The 17,474-nt window shown below is 47.8% G+C and overlaps 8 protein-coding genes across 8 annotated transcripts; 2 read left to right on the plus strand and 6 right to left on the minus strand.

The window, feature by feature from the left end:
* Window positions 1-300: 300 nt before the first annotated feature.
* ASPWEDRAFT_91928 (uncharacterized protein) lies at window positions 301-1,010 on the minus strand (the record flags this gene model as incomplete). The annotated part of the gene is made up of 3 exons (XM_040839590.1): window positions 301-696; window positions 765-859; window positions 923-1,010. Coding segments are annotated over 3 exons (579 nt in total), but the record flags the coding sequence as incomplete, so codon positions are not given.
* Window positions 1,011-2,194: 1,184 nt separating this feature from the next.
* Window positions 2,195-3,577, plus strand: ASPWEDRAFT_53735 (uncharacterized protein; the record flags this gene model as incomplete). The annotated part of the gene is made up of 6 exons (XM_040837936.1): window positions 2,195-2,204; window positions 2,689-3,089; window positions 3,141-3,166; window positions 3,237-3,331; window positions 3,390-3,447; window positions 3,505-3,577. The coding sequence occupies 6 exons, from the start codon at window positions 2,195-2,197 to the stop codon at window positions 3,575-3,577; spliced, it is 663 nt and encodes a 220-aa protein (XP_040685690.1).
* Window positions 3,578-3,905: 328 nt separating this feature from the next.
* Window positions 3,906-4,958, minus strand: ergS (the record flags this gene model as incomplete). The annotated part of the gene is made up of 1 exon (XM_040837937.1): window positions 3,906-4,958. The coding sequence occupies one exon, from the start codon at window positions 4,956-4,958 to the stop codon at window positions 3,906-3,908; it is 1,053 nt and encodes a 350-aa protein (XP_040685691.1).
* Window positions 4,959-6,464: 1,506 nt separating this feature from the next.
* On the minus strand, window positions 6,465-8,706 carry ASPWEDRAFT_53737 (putative choline transporter Hnm1; the record flags this gene model as incomplete). Its single annotated transcript, XM_040837938.1, has 13 exons — window positions 6,465-6,625; window positions 6,683-6,867; window positions 6,936-7,067; window positions 7,119-7,176; window positions 7,229-7,441; window positions 7,498-7,525; window positions 7,577-7,600; window positions 7,647-7,834; window positions 7,888-8,076; window positions 8,128-8,304; window positions 8,356-8,406; window positions 8,464-8,544; window positions 8,595-8,706. 13 exons carry the CDS (start codon window positions 8,704-8,706, stop codon window positions 6,465-6,467), a joined length of 1,599 nt encoding a protein of 532 aa, XP_040685692.1.
* Window positions 8,707-9,377: 671 nt separating this feature from the next.
* Window positions 9,378-10,213, minus strand: ASPWEDRAFT_646305 (3CxxC-type zinc finger protein). The gene is made up of 2 exons (XM_040838755.1): window positions 9,526-10,213; window positions 9,378-9,476 (listed from the first exon to the last, which is right to left on the minus strand). The coding sequence occupies exons 1-2, from the start codon at window positions 10,017-10,019 to the stop codon at window positions 9,464-9,466; spliced, it is 507 nt and encodes a 168-aa protein (XP_040685693.1). The 5' UTR covers window positions 10,020-10,213; the 3' UTR covers window positions 9,378-9,463.
* Window positions 10,214-10,607: 394 nt separating this feature from the next.
* ASPWEDRAFT_53738 (uncharacterized protein) lies at window positions 10,608-12,540 on the minus strand (the record flags this gene model as incomplete). The annotated part of the gene is made up of 3 exons (XM_040837939.1): window positions 10,608-10,676; window positions 10,965-12,309; window positions 12,371-12,540. 3 exons carry the CDS (start codon window positions 12,538-12,540, stop codon window positions 10,608-10,610), a joined length of 1,584 nt encoding a protein of 527 aa, XP_040685694.1.
* An 821-nt stretch (window positions 12,541-13,361) lies between these two features.
* Window positions 13,362-13,914, minus strand: ASPWEDRAFT_44034 (uncharacterized protein). Its single transcript, XM_040836167.1, has one exon. The coding sequence runs from the start codon at window positions 13,811-13,813 to the stop codon at window positions 13,616-13,618; it is 198 nt and encodes a 65-aa protein (XP_040685695.1). The 5' UTR covers window positions 13,814-13,914; the 3' UTR covers window positions 13,362-13,615.
* Window positions 13,915-14,154: 240 nt separating this feature from the next.
* On the plus strand, window positions 14,155-17,411 carry ASPWEDRAFT_118028 (LEA domain protein; the record flags this gene model as incomplete). Its single annotated transcript, XM_040828786.1, has 3 exons — window positions 14,155-15,075; window positions 15,130-16,821; window positions 16,884-17,411. 3 exons carry the CDS (start codon window positions 14,155-14,157, stop codon window positions 17,409-17,411), a joined length of 3,141 nt encoding a protein of 1,046 aa, XP_040685696.1.
* Between the last annotated feature and the right edge of the window lie 63 nt (window positions 17,412-17,474).

A 17,474-nucleotide genomic window follows, 5' to 3' on the forward strand; every position in this document is an offset into this window, starting at 1 on the left:
ACGGTATCAAATTGAACTTGAATGTAGAGTGTATTGCAAAACAATTGGAATTATGATATTAGGAGGCGAGGAAAACATAAAAAAAAGCACGCTCGAGAAACCAAAGGGAAAGACCTGTAGAGAATAAGAAGAAAGCACTCCGTCCCGATGCTGAAATGAACGAAAACAAGCAGAGAACCGTAAACTATTGCTGAATATTGAAGCCCCGGAGCCGAGCCATATCAAACATGAGGTCATGCCATTTGCGTCAGATAAGTCGTTAGAAGTTGACTGAAAGATCTACCCAGCCATCATTTCAATCTACAGCAGCGTTGTAAAACCGACAAGGAATCCACCCATAACGACGAAAAGCCCATAGACCTGGCCAAGGTTGATAGCCAGGGCTTTTGAAGCCATTCCTTTTTCAGAACTACCAGTCGACGTAGCCCCAAAGCCGTTGTAAACAACATCGGTAGCAGAGGCGGAGCTGGTTGCAGTAGGAGTCGCAGAGGCTGTAGTATTGACACGCTTGGGGTTCTGGGCTCCGCAAGGATTCTTAGTGCGACAGGCAGACTGGCACGAAGAATCCCCGCCATTGCAGTTATTCACGCATTCGTTGTTCGCTTCCGTGCAGAGGAAGTATGGAATGGTCAAGGAATACTGAGAAGCATTGGGAGACAAGCCGTTACTACAGACACAGCTGTAGTCGAGGGTTTTCTATCCATGTCACATTCTTTGGTTAGCAATCTCCTCAGCGGTATGGAGCATGAAGCAGAAAGGCATACTGCGTTGCAACTGTTCTCCTTGGTGTTTCCCGTTGCTCCAGGGAGCTGTAGACAGATGAGCGGGCAAGATGAGGTTTGCGATTGACACCACGAGTCTGTTCACGATGACCAGGTTAGATGAGTCTGATTTGAGCATTTGAGTTATCGACAAGACCTACCCTTTGTTGACTGGTCGAGGCTACCAGTATCAACGCTGGCTGTGGTCTGGCAGCTAACAAGCCTGACCACAGCAGCGAGGACAAAAAGAAACAGCGACTGGATCATGTTGGCCAAATTTGAGCTTCCAAGTGGATTGACCGGTAGAACTGAGGTTGATGAGATATGAATACTCTGTCCTATGCAGTTGGAGTGACGACAGGTCGAATGCAAAAAACGCTGACCTCCACTTAGACTGGAACTTGCAGCAGCATGCAAAGAAGAAAAAGAAAAGGAACAGGGAGGAGCAGAATGTAAGCTATTGATTCTCTTATCGATAGTGATAATAATAGAAATCAAAGCCCACGATCTGCCGGACGGGGGCACAGACCCCAGAGAGCAAACAAGTGAAGAAGACAGTGAATGGCGATGGCACGAGGGGTTGAGTGAGACATTTGTAATTTTTTGATTCCATTATCGACCTTATCATTCTAGGCGAGTGGTGGTGAGACCAAGGATTTCTCCGTGGTCCGTATAGATCCCGATGCAACTTGTCTCACTAAACATTAATTTTCTTCGAGAAGACAGGATGTCGATCCGGGGTGTTAGCCCGAGCGACAGTTACAGAAAAGATCCCTGGACCCTGGCACTAACAACTAACAATAACTGAGATGTTGCAACATATCTTCTCAACAACCCATATCCTAAGAATTAATATTTGAAGCTGAAAATCTTTCAATATCGCCATTTCATTAGCCCCTCCAAATTAATATATGGATGGTATGATAACCCCTGAGACATGGCGCTGGACACTATGTAGGTAGTACTAGCAGTAGTGGCACAGGAATACTACATCCATCGGCAGCAGTCAGTTACTCCCCAACTTTCCATTGCCCATGTTTCACCGGTGAAGCCTATGGCTGTAAACGTACGCCTGTGGGTAACACACATGTTGAGAACTTGAAAGAAATCGACGACCCTGTGGTATATTTTTATTTTATATCGATGCACCGTCAGTCCGCCTGGAGGACGTGACCACCATCTCAGATGCTGATTGGCCGGTGCACTGCTGGACTTCGTTAGCGCTGGCTCTGCAGGGCCTAAAATGGAATCGGCTTCTGCGCCCGACCAATTCAAGTGCCTCGCCAAAGTGACATGTCAGTCTTCAACATCGTGTTGTGAGCGATAATTCAATGATTTGTTTTGATATGTACTCTGTAGAAGATACTTTTTTCTATTACATATTGCTTCAACAACTACATCTTGTGCTAGTTATAGTCCCTATGGGTAGCCACATGGAGGACTGTCGGATCGAGCCAGGCTCACTCAGTTGTTCCTTGGCGTTCCCGTGACCTGGCACCGCTCTGATTGGCTCTGATCTCTCTTGCGTTGTCCTGCCGTTTTGCCTCCAACAACCAAAGTTGGAGATGTTCAGTTCTGAACCGTTGCATTGTTGCTCGAGTACTACATACTGTCACACCTCCACAGACAATCACCCTAATTCTTGAATTCTCCGTCGAGTCATCGCTCGTCTTTCTATTTTCTCTCATTCCGAATCCACCCTATCCTCTATCGCCTCCGTCGCAGCTACATACCTTAGTGTTGCTTTGTACACCTGCTTCGTGCAAGCTTCGTTAGTAGGCGACGTTAGTGATCTTTCCTTGCGTTCACCATTCCTCCGCCACTCACATCCCCGCATTAACCATTTTCCACTGACCCTCGGCTGCTGTCATCAGGTCCATACCATATCTCACCCGTTCCCTTCGAGACATCTAATGGATGGAGCTAGCGAATGAGGAGACTGGCCCGGCGCCTCGGCCACACCCGACTGTCCCAACTCCCTCCCAGCCTAATTCTCATACAACTGCAGCCGCACCGAGTTGCAATGGTCTGAATGCCGGCAATGGCACGGCTTTGCCCCAAGCTCGCGACCCCCCGTCCAAGGACCGTCCGGTGTCCGGAATAATCCCCCCATACTGGAGTCATCATCGGAATACATCCCGTGCTTCTCAGGCTTCTGTAGACCAGTCTCCTGCTATCACTTTAGAAGATCACACCGAGGACCCGGACTCGGAGACCAGTCGTGGGCTATGGGCTAGGAGCGTTTCAGTGGATGATCATGTTGTCGTCCAAGGGAAAACCGGTGTAGGAGCATACGTGGTTTGGAACTGCATGATACAAACGCTTGAGGTAGGTCATCATGGTCCGCTTTAAGGACCTCTAAGCTCACGATTATTGTAGGGAGGTCCCATTAAGATCCGTATGAGGTATGTGCCGTGATGAAATGAACACTGGAAAGCAGTTGGGACTTTAGCTGACTTCCTTTCCTTTGATTAGATATTCAGAGTTTGATGATTTACGGCGACAATTGCGGGCCGCTTTTCCACACGCAAAGAATGCACTTCCTGCTCTTCCACCAAAAAGCGTGTTTTGTATGTTTGGACATGGCCTTGAGAGAGATATTGCTCAGCTGACAACTTGTGATTTCAGTCAAATTCCGCCCATCCTTTTTAGAATCTCGACGTGTTGGGCTGGAGTATTTTCTAAAGTGAGTTTTCGTGGGCCTTCTCCAAATCATCACTGGTTATAACGTCTTTTGACTTAGCTGCGTTCTCCTTAACCCCGAATTTTCCGGTTCACCGATCGTCAAGGATTTCTTATTCGGTCGAATGTGTTAAATTAATTCATCGATTTCACTTGCAGCCTCACCGTTGAGTTATGATGTTACGTTCTGTCCCGCATTGCATTGGAGTGACCGGAGCGGTAGGGCAAAACAGTCCTATATTTTCTTTTTTTGACATGAGTAGATGACTTATTTCCATTTCCACAAATATCCCTGGGATCACCGCTTAACGCCTTTGCTATAATACAACAAAATTTCTTTGCATGACCCATCTCTTCTACTTCTTATCACCCGTCTTGTTTTTGTGCATCGCCGTGGCTTAGCTGGTCATTCACCGAAGTCAGAGTGTATACACCGCTTACAACGGTGTAAATGATGCTATCCTAGCCTCTGTCTCGGGTTTCTTGAGAACCTCCCCTGATCTGGTCTTGCTTGGCTTGCGAATGCTTGTTTCGGGAAGATCTCTCCTCTGCAAGCACTATCTTGCGGATACTGATATTAGCCATATGAGCCATCGCAACCACCGCACGAGGGCTGAGCACTCCAGTGGGAAATATCAGATACAGACTTGATTCTTGTGACTTATCAGGCCTGAATTTGTCATGGTATGCTTTCTTTCCTTCGACGGGTAACCGTCGGAAGGTGCGGCGGTGTAGAGCGCGAGTGAAATTTTCAAGTGGACGAGACATGCCTGTTGTCTCACCCAAATTATCCAGAGGCTCGAATCCTAGACTGAGATATGAAACACCTCCGTGGTTCAAAAATGCCATTGCCGCAAAAACCAGCAAATCACTGATCCCTCTAGGCGCCCCGGGAGCGGCAATGCAGGGGTCGATATGATATCCTTCATTGGCACCAACTTTCCGAAGTGCTGCAAACCCGTTGGCTGCCCCGTCTGGTCCTCGTGTGTAAAGGTATGTCATCATGTCAGGGAGGGAAAAGGGATCATAGACCGTGATGAAGGCCTGTGTCGACGATGTTTGATTGCGCCTCAGCCTCCACGCGTCATAAATCGCTACCAACTCCTGCTGTAAATCTGGATCTTCTCCACGCCTAGGCACATACAAACCTATAGCGATTCCACCTTTTTCCCGGCACAATAGCTGCTTGTTCTGTACAACGATCCGTTTCCCGCTCCGTTCTAATAAAACATCATTGGTCATCGGATTGAGAACCCGCTCTTTGCCAAATTCTAAAGTCGTCCAACTCCGCTGCTTGGCATAATGGGCGAAGATCTCGCTGGCCCCTAGGTATGCAATACCATAATGGCGCCCTTTCCTATACTCCTCGAATTCGGCGAGGAGCTCCGTGAACAAGTCTGGATCACACAGTGGGTCACCTGTGACGATTGCCACCTTGTTTTGCACTTTAAACGAAAGGGCTCCAGTGCGCTTCTTATTCACGAAAAAGCTATAGCTTCTATCAAGCATGCCCATGTGCGAGACCCTCCCATAGCGTGTTGCAAGCTTCTTTATTGTCTCTGTCGATGTAAAGTCGTCCAAGGTGAATACATCAGAATGCTTAGCTTGTTTCGGTTCGCTAGGTGACGGTGATGCGAGTTTGTCGAGGTCGAGGGAGTCAATGTTCGGGTATCGATTGGTGATAGTGCTGCTGTTGCATGACACTGTGTCTGTGCTTGGGGCAGAGTTCAAAAGAGTGCTGCTACTGCCGCTATGCAAACTGACAGATGACTTGAAAGTACCCGCGTCAAGAAAAGCGTCTGTAAACGACATGCAGGATTGGCATACCTTCTGCCTAGGAAGAGTGTATAGTTGGTTTATCAAGGATTCATTGACTTGGTCTAGGAGCAGTCGCTTATTTGTGGTATTCCGCTTTGGCTTGGAGGCATTTGGTCGGCGTTTCTGTGCATTCTTTGGACTCAATTGTTCGTACCCTGTTTCCAGGGATAACGACGAAGAATACATCGTCTTGATCAACGGCCACGGGTCTGGATAGAGAGTTGGGTAATGTTACCACACGAAGGCAGACATGGGAGGTGGCCATGGTTTAATATGAAAAGCCTTGCTCTGACGTTAATATGCGACTAGCCAACCAGAGTTGTGAGTGATTTGTACCAAAGCAGTAAAGGGGATATGTGCACGCCCAAGGCAGGACAAATGTCAACCTGTCAGGCCATCCGGCCCGGCCTGGAACTGGAACTGGCTGCCCTGCTGCATCACTTGGGCAGTGCCCGGCTTCCATGAAGATCAACCGTTCGCTCTAGGCAGTGACGTTCTTTCATCCCGGATTGGATGGTGCAATAAGCTTTGATCAGCCCTACAAAACCACAGGTCCGAGAAACCCTGGGCGGGAGCGCAGTGACAGACATTTTACCGCATGCAGGCGCCGCGCCCTTGTTTCAGCCTTCCTCCTAGGCTACCTCGAATATCCGGGGGCCGCGGGCTCCGTATTATACATTCCGAATCCCCATGCTATTGCTACAAGGTAATGAGGGTCTCCACTTTCGGTGTAATTATTTTTGGTTAACGCACATGTTGGGCGGCTATTAAATGGACAGGCTACAGGATTTAAGGAAGAGAAAGAAAAGAAAAGGAAAACGGAAGGGAGAGTTAAATTGTGCAAAACCTTGTACCAAAACTTGGTTTGGACTGATGATCTGAGTTAATTCTATGAGGGAAATGATGACGATGGCAGATACCCTGATTATCTTGTTAACAACCAAGCCTTGCCACGAAAGCTTAAGGGTGCCAGGCAGCCATGGGGCAGAGGGGGCGCTAACCCGAACGGGAATATAAGGGTCTTTCCGTCCCGTGCAGTTCGGAAGACCTAAGGAAATGATGTCAAGCATTCATTTTCTATCCAGAGTTAAGCTAAAGCACCAACTCATCTATCATCACCACTATAAGCATGACTTCGTAGTGAGTTAAAATATATAATATAAAAGCTGAGGTGTTGACTGCTTGCCGGACGTGATGGCAGTATTAATCTTTGCCATCGGGGATAACCACCGTCTGAGCCGTCTGTTCTTCTTCCCTTGCCTTCTGCATACTCCCCGAATACTTCTTCCCAGCGACGATCCACCACACGAGTTCAATGAAGAGGAATCCGCCAACGCAAACGCAGGTATAGTTCATATTAGATGCTGTGAAGTAAATCAGATTTAACTGAGACGGCAGCAAAATTGTTTAAAGAGACGTACCGGTTACTGGCATGTAGTATGGGAAGGAGAAGAAGACGATGGCGAAGATGAGCCATGCCACAGTCACGAGGTTCACGGCCATTCCAATGGCAGGGCCCATGAAGAATGGCCCTTTGTGCATGGTTTTGCGGCGACGAAGCACGTTGGTCAAGATGGGAACTAGGTAAGCTATATTATTGATCGTTCTGTTCTTTAGGCTTAGCTATGTGCTTTTGAAACTGAAGAGAGGTAAAGAGATGTGGGTATAACGTACACAGCGGAGCTCATCATTGCGTTGAATGCAGTGCTGGATCCGAGATAAATACAGCCTAGTAGGCCTATAATAACACCCACACATAGCTGGGCGTTGAACGGAGAACCGAGTCGGTGGTTGACCTTGGCCCAGCTGAGAAATTATCAGAAATGAGAATTCAGCCGAGGGACATGTGTCGCTTACATCTTTGAAAGGGGGAGACCGTCGTCTCTAGCAAAAGCCCAGAATACTCTTCCGGTACCTAGCAGGTCAGAAAGTGTATGGTGTATGTATAGCTTGGGAATGGCACCTACTAAGCTGTGAACCGATCATACATGGGCCCAGGGCAACCCACAACAAGAAAACTAGAGCGAATGCACCACCACGACTCTGCGTTGCTTGTCGAAAGATCTCAGCCAAAGGGAGGCCCGTTGGAGAGCTGGCAAGCGTTGTATAATCCTGGACAGAGAACATAAGACTGAGAAGATAGGTCAGTCCGGTGACAAAGGCTATGCTGATAGTGCATGCTATCGAAGAATATTGTTAGTCCCTTTTTTAACCATCCCGGGTCAATGGGTCTCACCAAGTGCCAAAGGAGCATTTCTTCCAGGCTTCAAAGGTCAGTAATTACTATTCCACTTCAACAGTAGATAGGTACCTACGTTTGGCATTTCCTCGGTGATGTGCTGCATCCAATTAGTCTTGTCTCGAAAATTGGGATAAAATGCATACTGTAATACCGTCTAGCCCACCCAGCGAATAAAGCGGATTGACAAGCCCTGTGATAAAGCAAACCACATTGTTCTCCCAGCCAGTATTGTTCATCCAAGTCCTAAAGACGAACTTGCTATCGTTGTGTGTGGGCGCCGAGGCGGCGACTGTGACCATGATGACGAACCACGCCAGTTGCAAGTAGCATACTTTTAAAGATAGGTTATTGGATGAATTCCGTATCAGTATAAGAAACGCTCACATGAAAACTTATTGATCGTTGGAATAAAGTGGTTTCCAAACATCACTACCCCGGATGTGAGAATGTTGAATCCTTGGTACGCCACAAAGGTCATCCAGGGCTTTATCACCAAATCTGTCTTGTATAGGGCAATAAGAGCCATAAAGTTTGTGGCATAGATCAGATTGGTCGAAGCGGTAGTGAAGATCCCTGGAATCATTAGTTTCACAAATTATGACGCACGTGGCATAGCCAACATACATCCAAAGACTGTACTCCAGCCCGTCGCAAAGCTCAGGGCACTGTTATAACGTTTCGGGGCGATCGCTGCAATCCAGTGGTACATTCCTCCTTCGACAGGGTATGCTGAAACAAACTCTGCCAGGGATGCGGCTAGGAAGGACTGGAGGATGAACACAAGGATAAAGCCGTAGATGACTGAGATGGTTAGATATAAAATTCGGTTTATAATAGAAGGGTATTTCGTACGTGCACCAGGCCCACCAGCGTCGATAGCTGTTATTAGGCCAAGACCAAGGCCTAGAAACATAGGGGTCAGAGTTGTAGACAATCCCTGCGTATCTTATGTTCACCCACCAGTCCATGAAATAGTACAATTCGCAGCCAGCCCTATCAAACTCCATACTGAAAAGTGACGCTTTAATTCTTGTTTATGGCCTAGAAAAACAATCATCAGCAGAAGTCACCCAAAGATCAAGTCAACATACCCATTTGCGCCAGTCGCAACTCATCAGCATTCTGAACCTGGACGACCCCAGATCCACTGCTGTTGTCAAGGGGCCTTGCATTGGAAGCGGGGGCGATTTTAGGACTGTCCATCTTTGGGGGGATTGTTTGCGGGGAATAGCAAAGCCGACGAGGGTATTCTGCATCGCCTTGACAGGGAGGCTGTCGCGAATTTGTATAACGTCTTATCAGACAAATGACTCTTATCAGGACAAACCTGCCGCCAACTTCGGAAGTCTTAGAGTTATTGGTTGATCGGCCAGGTTTCCGGAGAGGGGTTGTAGTCTCGTGCTATTATCGCGCCGTTGGCCGGCCAGCAGTGTTACTCTTGCTGATAGGAATGCGGGATGACATCTTTCCTAGAATGGAAACGGACAAGATGGAATTGGAAATGATCAACTTTTTGATGAATCTTTGATTGAAGTCTGTATTTTCATAAAGAAGGAGAAGGAGAAGAAGAAGAGATAATCTTGGAGAGATCAAAGATGGAAAAATCCCCGACTGGATTGGGGAGACACTAGACCGTATTGCGCGTACGTTATCTGTCAGTGACAGTATGATCTGGCATTCTATTACCATCTGCTGATGAGATACAAAAATAGGTGTTAGTAGGTATACAGATAAACCTAGTATTCGATATCTCGACATAAATGTTGCGGGTTTCATTACTACTTTCATAGGATGGCTACTGAATGTCCTCTATTATATTCAGATACTGGCTTCAACTGATAACATTTGATATAATTTAAAATCCAGATTTAAAATAACAATAAAACGGCATTCAGCATTATCCCAGTTCGTATAAACTGTGATTTCAAAATGCTCATCCATCCTGATATGTTTACCAGATCTAGATAGCCAACCTGAACAGCGATTAGTCGAATACAAGACGAAGCTGGACCTCGAACTCACCTGCTCATTACTGTAACCAAATTCTCGCGTCTCAACTCACTGCAATGACCAGCCTTGCATCCCTCACACAGTCGACTATTATGCGGACCTCTGCTCTCACTAAATGTAGTCGGCCTCTCCACCTCAATCCCATTCCACTTCTTAACCCAGTACGTGACTCGTTCCGCATAAGAACTATCCAGAATAGGTCGACTGAGACTTTTGCAGCTCTTGCAGCGTTGGTGGTATACTCTTGCATTGTACCTCTGTCCGGGGTACATGCGTATTGTGATGGCGATTTTCTTGCTCGACCATCCGCTCGATTTACAGGCGCTGTTGTGGCATATAAATCGGCCCATAATGTTCGTGTCGCGGTCTTCGGTGCAACCGTCATCTTCGTCGATTGTGTAGAAGTCGAGAGTGAGGTCTTCTTCGTCTAGTAGGCGACAGACGTCGTCGTGGAGTGCTGGGTACATGGACCATTTTTCAACCGGCTTTCGTCCTCTGGGGGGCATGTTGAGTGATAAATAGTAATAGAAAAAAGGAAATTTGGTGATGGGACAGTCAGAAATACAAAGAAACGTTGCTTGTACAAGCCTTGGATAAAGAGCTAAGTAGATGGTTTTCTGGGGGAAACGAGGAACTTATATAGAAAATCAACCCAGTGAGAGGGGTATAACTCACTCAAGGCAGATCTGACCAGCATGCTACGTCGTCCAGCTCAAGGCTGGCGCTTTGAGTGGTGTTGGTATCTGTGGTAGGATGAGGCAAAACGTAAGGATTGTATAAGCGGCGCAGCGCTTACTCCGCTAAATTAACAACACAGCACAGCCATATTTGCGGGGGCTCGTTCATCGAGTTGACTAGGGTTTTCCGTAGCCTGAGTGGCTCTTCTTGCTTCTCATCAAATCCCGAGAGCTGAGGGTGTGGCGTTTTTTATATGGCTACCACCCTCACAGCGTCTTTCCAAGGACTGGTGCCTTGTACAATGTGTATACGCGATTGGCCTAGAGGACCCTTGAGCTCTCCAGGGTTCTTCTCCTGGTGTGTTAACGGCCATTCAGGTCAAGTCGTGACAGGAACGAGGCTTTTGAAACGGAATATCAATGCAGGCGCGAGTCATTAACCTTGCGACTTGCTACTACGTGTCGCCAATCCAAGGGCGCTTTGGACTGGTGCTCCCATATCAAAAGCCAATGACAGAAACCAGCACGAGTTAGTGTATATCACAGCTTCTCAAAACGGCTGCGTGCGTCGTAAGTGGTGGTTGGGCTAGCATAAATCTAAAATTCGAGGATTGACTGTCTTGCCGGCTCAGTGCCGCAGCTTCATCTCTCCGATGAGTCAAGCAATATTCATTTAATTTTTGACATCGTTGGTTTCCTAGGCGTCGTACAGGTCTAGATAAAACCTCAGAAATTATTTGCGGTGAATTATTTGCGGTAATATCCCATCTGAACCAAAGTCGAGTATTCCGCATTAGGCCTTTCATGCTTGGGTTCGAATGAATCTCGTTCAACCCCCACCCCACACTCAATATAATCCGAGCAATGATCGAAAAATGGATTTGGCCCGAATTTGTAGAGAAAGTTGTGCACTTCATTTTCAATCCAGGTGCCAACACCAACATGGGGTGTATTTGTCGGCACACCAATAATAAGTTTGGGCCTCGCGGCCACATCTCGCTCGTGCCAACGGAACTTGTCGCGAATCTCAGTGAGTAGGCCATAATAACTGCCGCCATAATGGATGAAATAGAGAAAGCCTAGCTCGATGGTGCGTGTGGTTTCTGGTAGTGCAGTTAAAACGGAAACCAGGTCGGATTGTATGACTGGGAAGCGTGATAGTCCAAAGTGGCGGAGTTTCGACCATTTACCCACGGGAAGAAAAGTCTGCAGCGGGATAAATCTGTGGAGAGACCCAATGCCATTCATCAAAATGGCATAGTCAATTGCATCGGGTTCCGCTGATGTCCACAACCTGAGATATTCTATGTCTTTTACCTCACTCAAAGCCTGACGAAGAAGGCATCCATTACGGAGCAACGGCCAAGGAACAGTCTCCTTTCCGCGAACAATCATGGGAAGATCAAGATGAGAAAAACCTGGGCGTTTAAGTAGTGATGCCAATTTATCGTATTCCTCGCATGGATAATCAAACATCGTACAGTTGAGTCCAGTGGGAAGCTGGTTGACATTGCAGATGAGTTCTGTGATGTTATGCTCTTGCTCTGCGAGCACACGCGTAACAATACGAAACCCACGCCACTGATCCTTCATTTCCTCGTTCATATCTTGCCATGAATAAGCATACGGTGGTGTCTGTGCGTCTTCTGATGTTGGCCATCCCCGTGGAATCGGGTAGTTGAATCCGTATGGAAATGCTCGGATCATCGGTGTCGCATACAACGGGGCGAACAACCATCCATGAGCTGCAGGTGTGATTGTAACTCTTTTCAGTGCGGGAAACCGCTTCAGTCCGTATATGAAAGCATCGACATCACTCTTAAAGACGAGCACATCTTCCTGTTGCTGTAGCAGATTCTGATAATACTGCCAACATACCCTCAATGACGGCTGTGCGGCAACCTGATCCGCCCGTGCAATGTGATCTGGCCGTTCCACGTCCTGGCCCTTTCGATATTTCAAATTCGTGATGTTCTTCTTGCATTCCTTGACAAACCAGTAGGGACATCCTTCATTGGAGTCCATGCCTAATACTGGATCGAGCTCAGAAGGGTGGATTCCCTCCAAGTCTGGGGTCTTGATGAAGCGCGCATCATCCCAGATTATTTCAGTAACTTTCCTGTGGAATATTTTGTGGTCTGCGATTGCACGAAAGACTAATATTGTGTGGATTAGCAGACAGGAAAACGCATGTAAAACGGAGTTGTACTGCCTTGGATAAGAATGTGCATGTTAAGCGCAGGAATTTGATGTCGCGGTTAGGCAAGTAAGATTGAATTGATGTGAGAAGTTCGATGGGAAGACTGGAGAGGCAGTCCCGGCCTGCTGATAAGGACAGTGAAGAAGCCATTTACTTTGCTGAAGTTGCAGGGGAGTTGAGGAGGCGACAGAGTGAGGCTGAGATGGTTGATTTGCCCCGCTATCATCACACAAATCAGTTTAAGCCAATTAATTATTGGAAATCACCATCCAAACTACAAAAACTGCGCCTGCTCTCCTACTGCTGCGGACTACATCCTGCTTGATTTGGTGATAACTACCTGGTTGTGTTTATTAACGCCACAAGATCATCGCAGTCGACCAAGATGGCATTACGTCAAAACAAGAATATAATCGAGAATTCCCATCCATGGATCGTGAGAAGAAGACGGCAATAAAAACATCATTCCCTAATCTGAGCATCAGCAGACCCCTGGAAGAAACTGGCAGCATCAACATAATGATAGTCAACAGATCGAACAAATCACCATCGATCCCACCCCATATACCAGCCGATCCACATCATCTATCTTTATCAGTTAATCTAATATAGTTTACATGACAACATCCATCGCGCTGCAAATCCAATTCATATATGGTGGGTCAACCCCACGCGGCCTGGGAAGCCTGAGGCCAGACCTGCACGTCATCGGAGCCACCGCATCGATCTTGTTTTATCGTCTTATGAAATTCCTTCAAGCCACTGGAGAAAACAACCTGGTATTTAGATGCAATTGTGATAGGCTGGTGATGATATCAGTTGGGTGAAAGTGGCTGAGACGATCTGCCACTCGGATCCGATATGGATGTTTTCTCGGTCTTTTATGATGCTCTACTCAGGTATTCTCCACTTGCACTGGTTGTTACTACTCAAACTACTTAAAACTGTCTGCATATAATTAAATGTTATTATTGAGAAACATACGTCTGCATAACAATAGATATTAATTGTGTACACTATATCGATAGTTTCTGACGCAATAATGATCCCAACCAGTCAGAATCCCCGCCCATCAATCATAACACCTTCACTCCCGTCCATCTCCAAAACACAACATGAGACAGTGGAGAAGACAGAAAAAGTGGACCCTCAAATGAGAGGGCAATGCCATTCTTCAAATATAATATAGGTACCGTGTTTTAGCCAATTTCACATTCTGATTCGATCAACCATTCTTTACCTGTCCCATCCATCTATGGATATATCCCCGGCTGTACCAGAGAATGCAGCCTGTTGACGGGCTGTCAACCGGATTTCTGATCATTGTGCATTGTATATTCCTGACCTGCATGACCAGCATGACCAGCATGATCAGCATGATCAGCCACAGATCAAATTCCTGATCGTTTGTCGAGGTGTACATGTCGATGATGTCGTAAGGTCATGACGTAGGTGGATAGGATGTATACTCCTCGACAAAGATTTATAGAGGTCGAAGGACGGTGTTGAAGAATCAAGAACAACAGTTTTATCTTATAATATCATCTTTGTGAAATTATATTCTTAACGCTTCATCGAGTGACGATTCATTTAATTATCATTGCAATATCGAACTATATTGACGCTTGTTTTGATTGACGAATATCCACGACCAATTCAACGCGCATTGTATATTTCAAACTTGTTAGTAACTCTCACATGGAAGTATTCATCCTTCCATAACTAAACCTATCAGCCAATTGATCCCAGCCAAACACAATCAAAATGTCTTCTCCCATCACCGAAAGAACCCCAAAGCTCACCCAACGAAACTCCTCCACTCCAACCAAGACTCGAAAGGCATCTGGCTCCAGCACGGCGTCAAAGGTCGAGCTGGGCTCCATGCCAAAGAAGGGTTCTCCCCGCAAGCTCCAAAGCAAAAATCCAGCACCTATCCAAGACGAGATCGTACAGAAGCCTGCTATACCCTCCCCAAAGCCGAAGATAGCGAACAATGAGCAGCGTGGCCTAGCTTCTCCTGTCCCAAAGGCTGATCAGGCCCAGGCATCCGGCTCTGCTACTCCACTCGGGAACGTTGCTGGTCTGGCTGGCAAGATGACGAATACTCTTACTGACCAGGTCAAGGATACGGTCCAGGATACAGCACAGAAAGGTCAGGATGTCGTGGATAATGCAATCCCTCTCGATCTCTCAAGCTTGAAAGGTCTAGAGGTTGGCGAGGGTGGAAATATCTTCGACCAGGCGGGAAATACCTTGGGTCAAGTGGTGGAAGGGGAGTCCGATGATCTTGTCGGACAGGTGATTGGAGACGATGGCAAGATCCTAGACGAGGATGGAGACCTTATTGGTCGCGTCGAGGTCCTGCCCAATGCAGTCCAGGATGCTACCGAAGGGGCAACGGATATTCCGAACCAAGTACAGCCCGCAGTGGATCAGGTCAAGGATGTTGCGGCAAATATTGCCGATCTCGACGGCCTCCCCATCTCGGAGGGCGGTGTCATCAAGAATGCCGCTGGCAAGGTCATTGGAAAGATCACCAAAGGAGATCCAGAATACCTCGTGGGTTATACACTCAATGACGAAGGGGAGGTCCTCGACGATGACGGTGACCTAATTGGCCGCGCCGATGTTCTACCCGAAGACGCCCAAGAAGCCTTGGGAGGTGTCAAAGATACTGAAGAGTCGGTCCCTCTCGACCAGGCCAAAGATGATGTCCAGACATTTCGAGAAACAGCCCAGAGTGATGCTCCTCTGAACATGGTTGATAACACAAATTCAGTCGCTGAGGATGCTGTCAACGAGGCCGAAGAATCTGTTCCAGAACCCGACGAGGTTAATAAAATCGCCGAGGAGATGACTGAGGACGCCGTGGAAGCCACCGAGAACCTACCTCCACTCTCTACACTGGAAGGGCTAAAGTGCAACAAGGCAGGTAACATTGTCAGCACTTCTACCGGCAGACCCATGGGCGAGCTGATCGAAGGCGACGCCAAAAAGATCACCAAGCTTGGCGCTCAACTTGACGACAAGGGCCAGTTCTGGGACGGTCGAGGCAACGTCATCGGTAAAGCCCAAACCATCGCTCTCGACGAAGATGAGGAAGAACCACCTTTCGCGGGCTTGGAAGGTCTTCACGTCGTTGAGGATGGATGGATAGAAGACGAAAACGAGAAGCGTGTGGGCAGGCTAATCGAGGGAGATGCCAAAAAGCTTCTAGGCCGCGCAGTGGATGAAGACGGCGATGTCATCGACAAATTTGGCAATTCTATTGCCAAAGCTGAATACTGGGCACCGCCAGACGAGGAAGTAATTGACCTCTCCAGCTTGAATGGTCTTATTCCCAACAAGCTGGGATACGTGGTTGGTCCAAAGGGCGTGCCGATTGCACGTGTGGTAGACGGAAACCTGAAAGAAGTCGCTGGCAAAGAGATCGATGATGGCCAAATCTACGATGGACGCAAGGTCATCGGTCGTGTTGAACTTATCCCCGAAAACGAGCGCGAGAACAAACCAGAAGGTCCGTTTGCTGGACTTGACAACCTTGTCGTGAACAAGGAGGGATTAGTCGAGGATGAGGATGGCAACATCATTGGTAAAATCACTGAAGGTGACCACAAGAAGCTTCGTGGTCGTATTGTGGACGAAGACGGCGACATTGTGGACAAGTTTGGTAGCGTCAAGGGCCATGCGGAGCCATACGAACCTCCCGAGGAGGAGGTAGAAGAGGTGGACTTGTCTTCGCTAGAGGGAAAGATGGTCAACAAGGCGGGCAATGTCGTCGATGCTCAAGGAACGGTTTATGGTCGTATCACCTCCGGTGACAAGAGACTTGCGGGCAGAAAGGTCGATGGCCAAGGTCAGATTTGGAGTGACGATGGCAAGGTAATCGGCAAAGCAGACCTCATCCATGGATCAGAGCAGGAGAAGACTGAAGGGCCGTTTTACGGATTTGAGACCGCCGAAGTTGGCAAAGACGGAACCGTGGCTGATGCCTCGGGTCGTATTATTGGACGTCTCATCGAAGGAGACCCAAAGCGACTCCTGGGCCGCAAGGTCGATGAAGATGGAGATGTGCTCGGCAAGAATGGAAACTCGATTGGGAAAGCCGAGCGCTGGGAGCCCGAAGAAAAGAAGCGCAGTGTCAACCCCATGTCTGGTCGCAAAGTCACTCGCGAAGGCGAGGTGCGCGACAGCGATGGCAACCTCATTGGGAAACTGACCTCAGGTAATCTGGGAACCCTCGTCGGCAAGGAAATCGATGACAATGGCTACGTTGTGGATAATGATGGCAACAAAATGGGAGAACCATCGCCAGAAGAGCTGGAGGCCCAGAAACAGGCCGCTGAAGATCGAGACTTGGCGAACAAGATGAGTAGCATTGTTGGGCATGCAATGGGCTCCCTCCGACCGATATGTAATATGATCACTGAGGTATATATATATTCCCCCACTTTGACAACCCTAAGATAATGTTTTCTGAATGATATTTGCAGCATATCGAAAAAGCCGACCGTACACCACGCGACGAGTTGGACGAGGAGAAACTGGTTCAGAATGTCAAGCCTTTACTGGAGCAAGGCAATCAAGTCCTCCAAGAATGCAACGGTGCAATTCGAGCGCTGGACCCAGATGGCCATATCGCTGCCACAGCAAAAGCCCGCGCTGCCTCGCATGAAGCATCTCCGGAGGAATATGGTTTGGCTGATCAGCTCAAGGAAATGGCAGACTTTGTCATGAAGACCATTGAGAATGGCCGTAGGCTGATTGCAGATATGCCCCATGCTAAGAAGGAGCTCAACCCACTCTGGGCTCTTCTCAGCGAACCGCTCTTCCAGATCATCACTGCTGTTGGTCTTCTACTGACCGGTGTACTGGGCCTTGTTGGTCGTCTTCTTGAAGGCCTTGGACTCGGCCCGATCGTGCATGGCCTACTGGGTGGCCTGGGCATTGACAAGCTGTTGGGAAGCCTGGGATTGTCGTCCGTGACAGATGCTTTGGGGTTGACAGGGAAGAAGCAATGAGCAAGTCATGTGCCCGAGCCTGGTCTCGTATAATCCTTCACAATCACTTTGTTTTGTTTTCTT

The sequence above is a fragment of the Aspergillus wentii genome, assembly GCF_001890725.1.
Source record: "Aspergillus wentii DTO 134E9 unplaced genomic scaffold ASPWEscaffold_7, whole genome shotgun sequence".
NCBI classification, from domain to species: Eukaryota; Fungi; Ascomycota; class Eurotiomycetes; order Eurotiales; family Aspergillaceae; genus Aspergillus; species Aspergillus wentii.

Excerpts from the sequence above, each read along its gene's own strand:
- ASPWEDRAFT_646305 (XM_040838755.1), bottom strand. The coding sequence starts at position 10,019 with ATGCCCCCCAGAGGACGAAAGCCGGTTGAAAAATGGTCCATGTACCCA.
- ASPWEDRAFT_44034 (XM_040836167.1), bottom strand. The coding sequence starts at position 13,813 with ATGTACACCTCGACAAACGATCAGGAATTTGATCTGTGGCTGATCATG.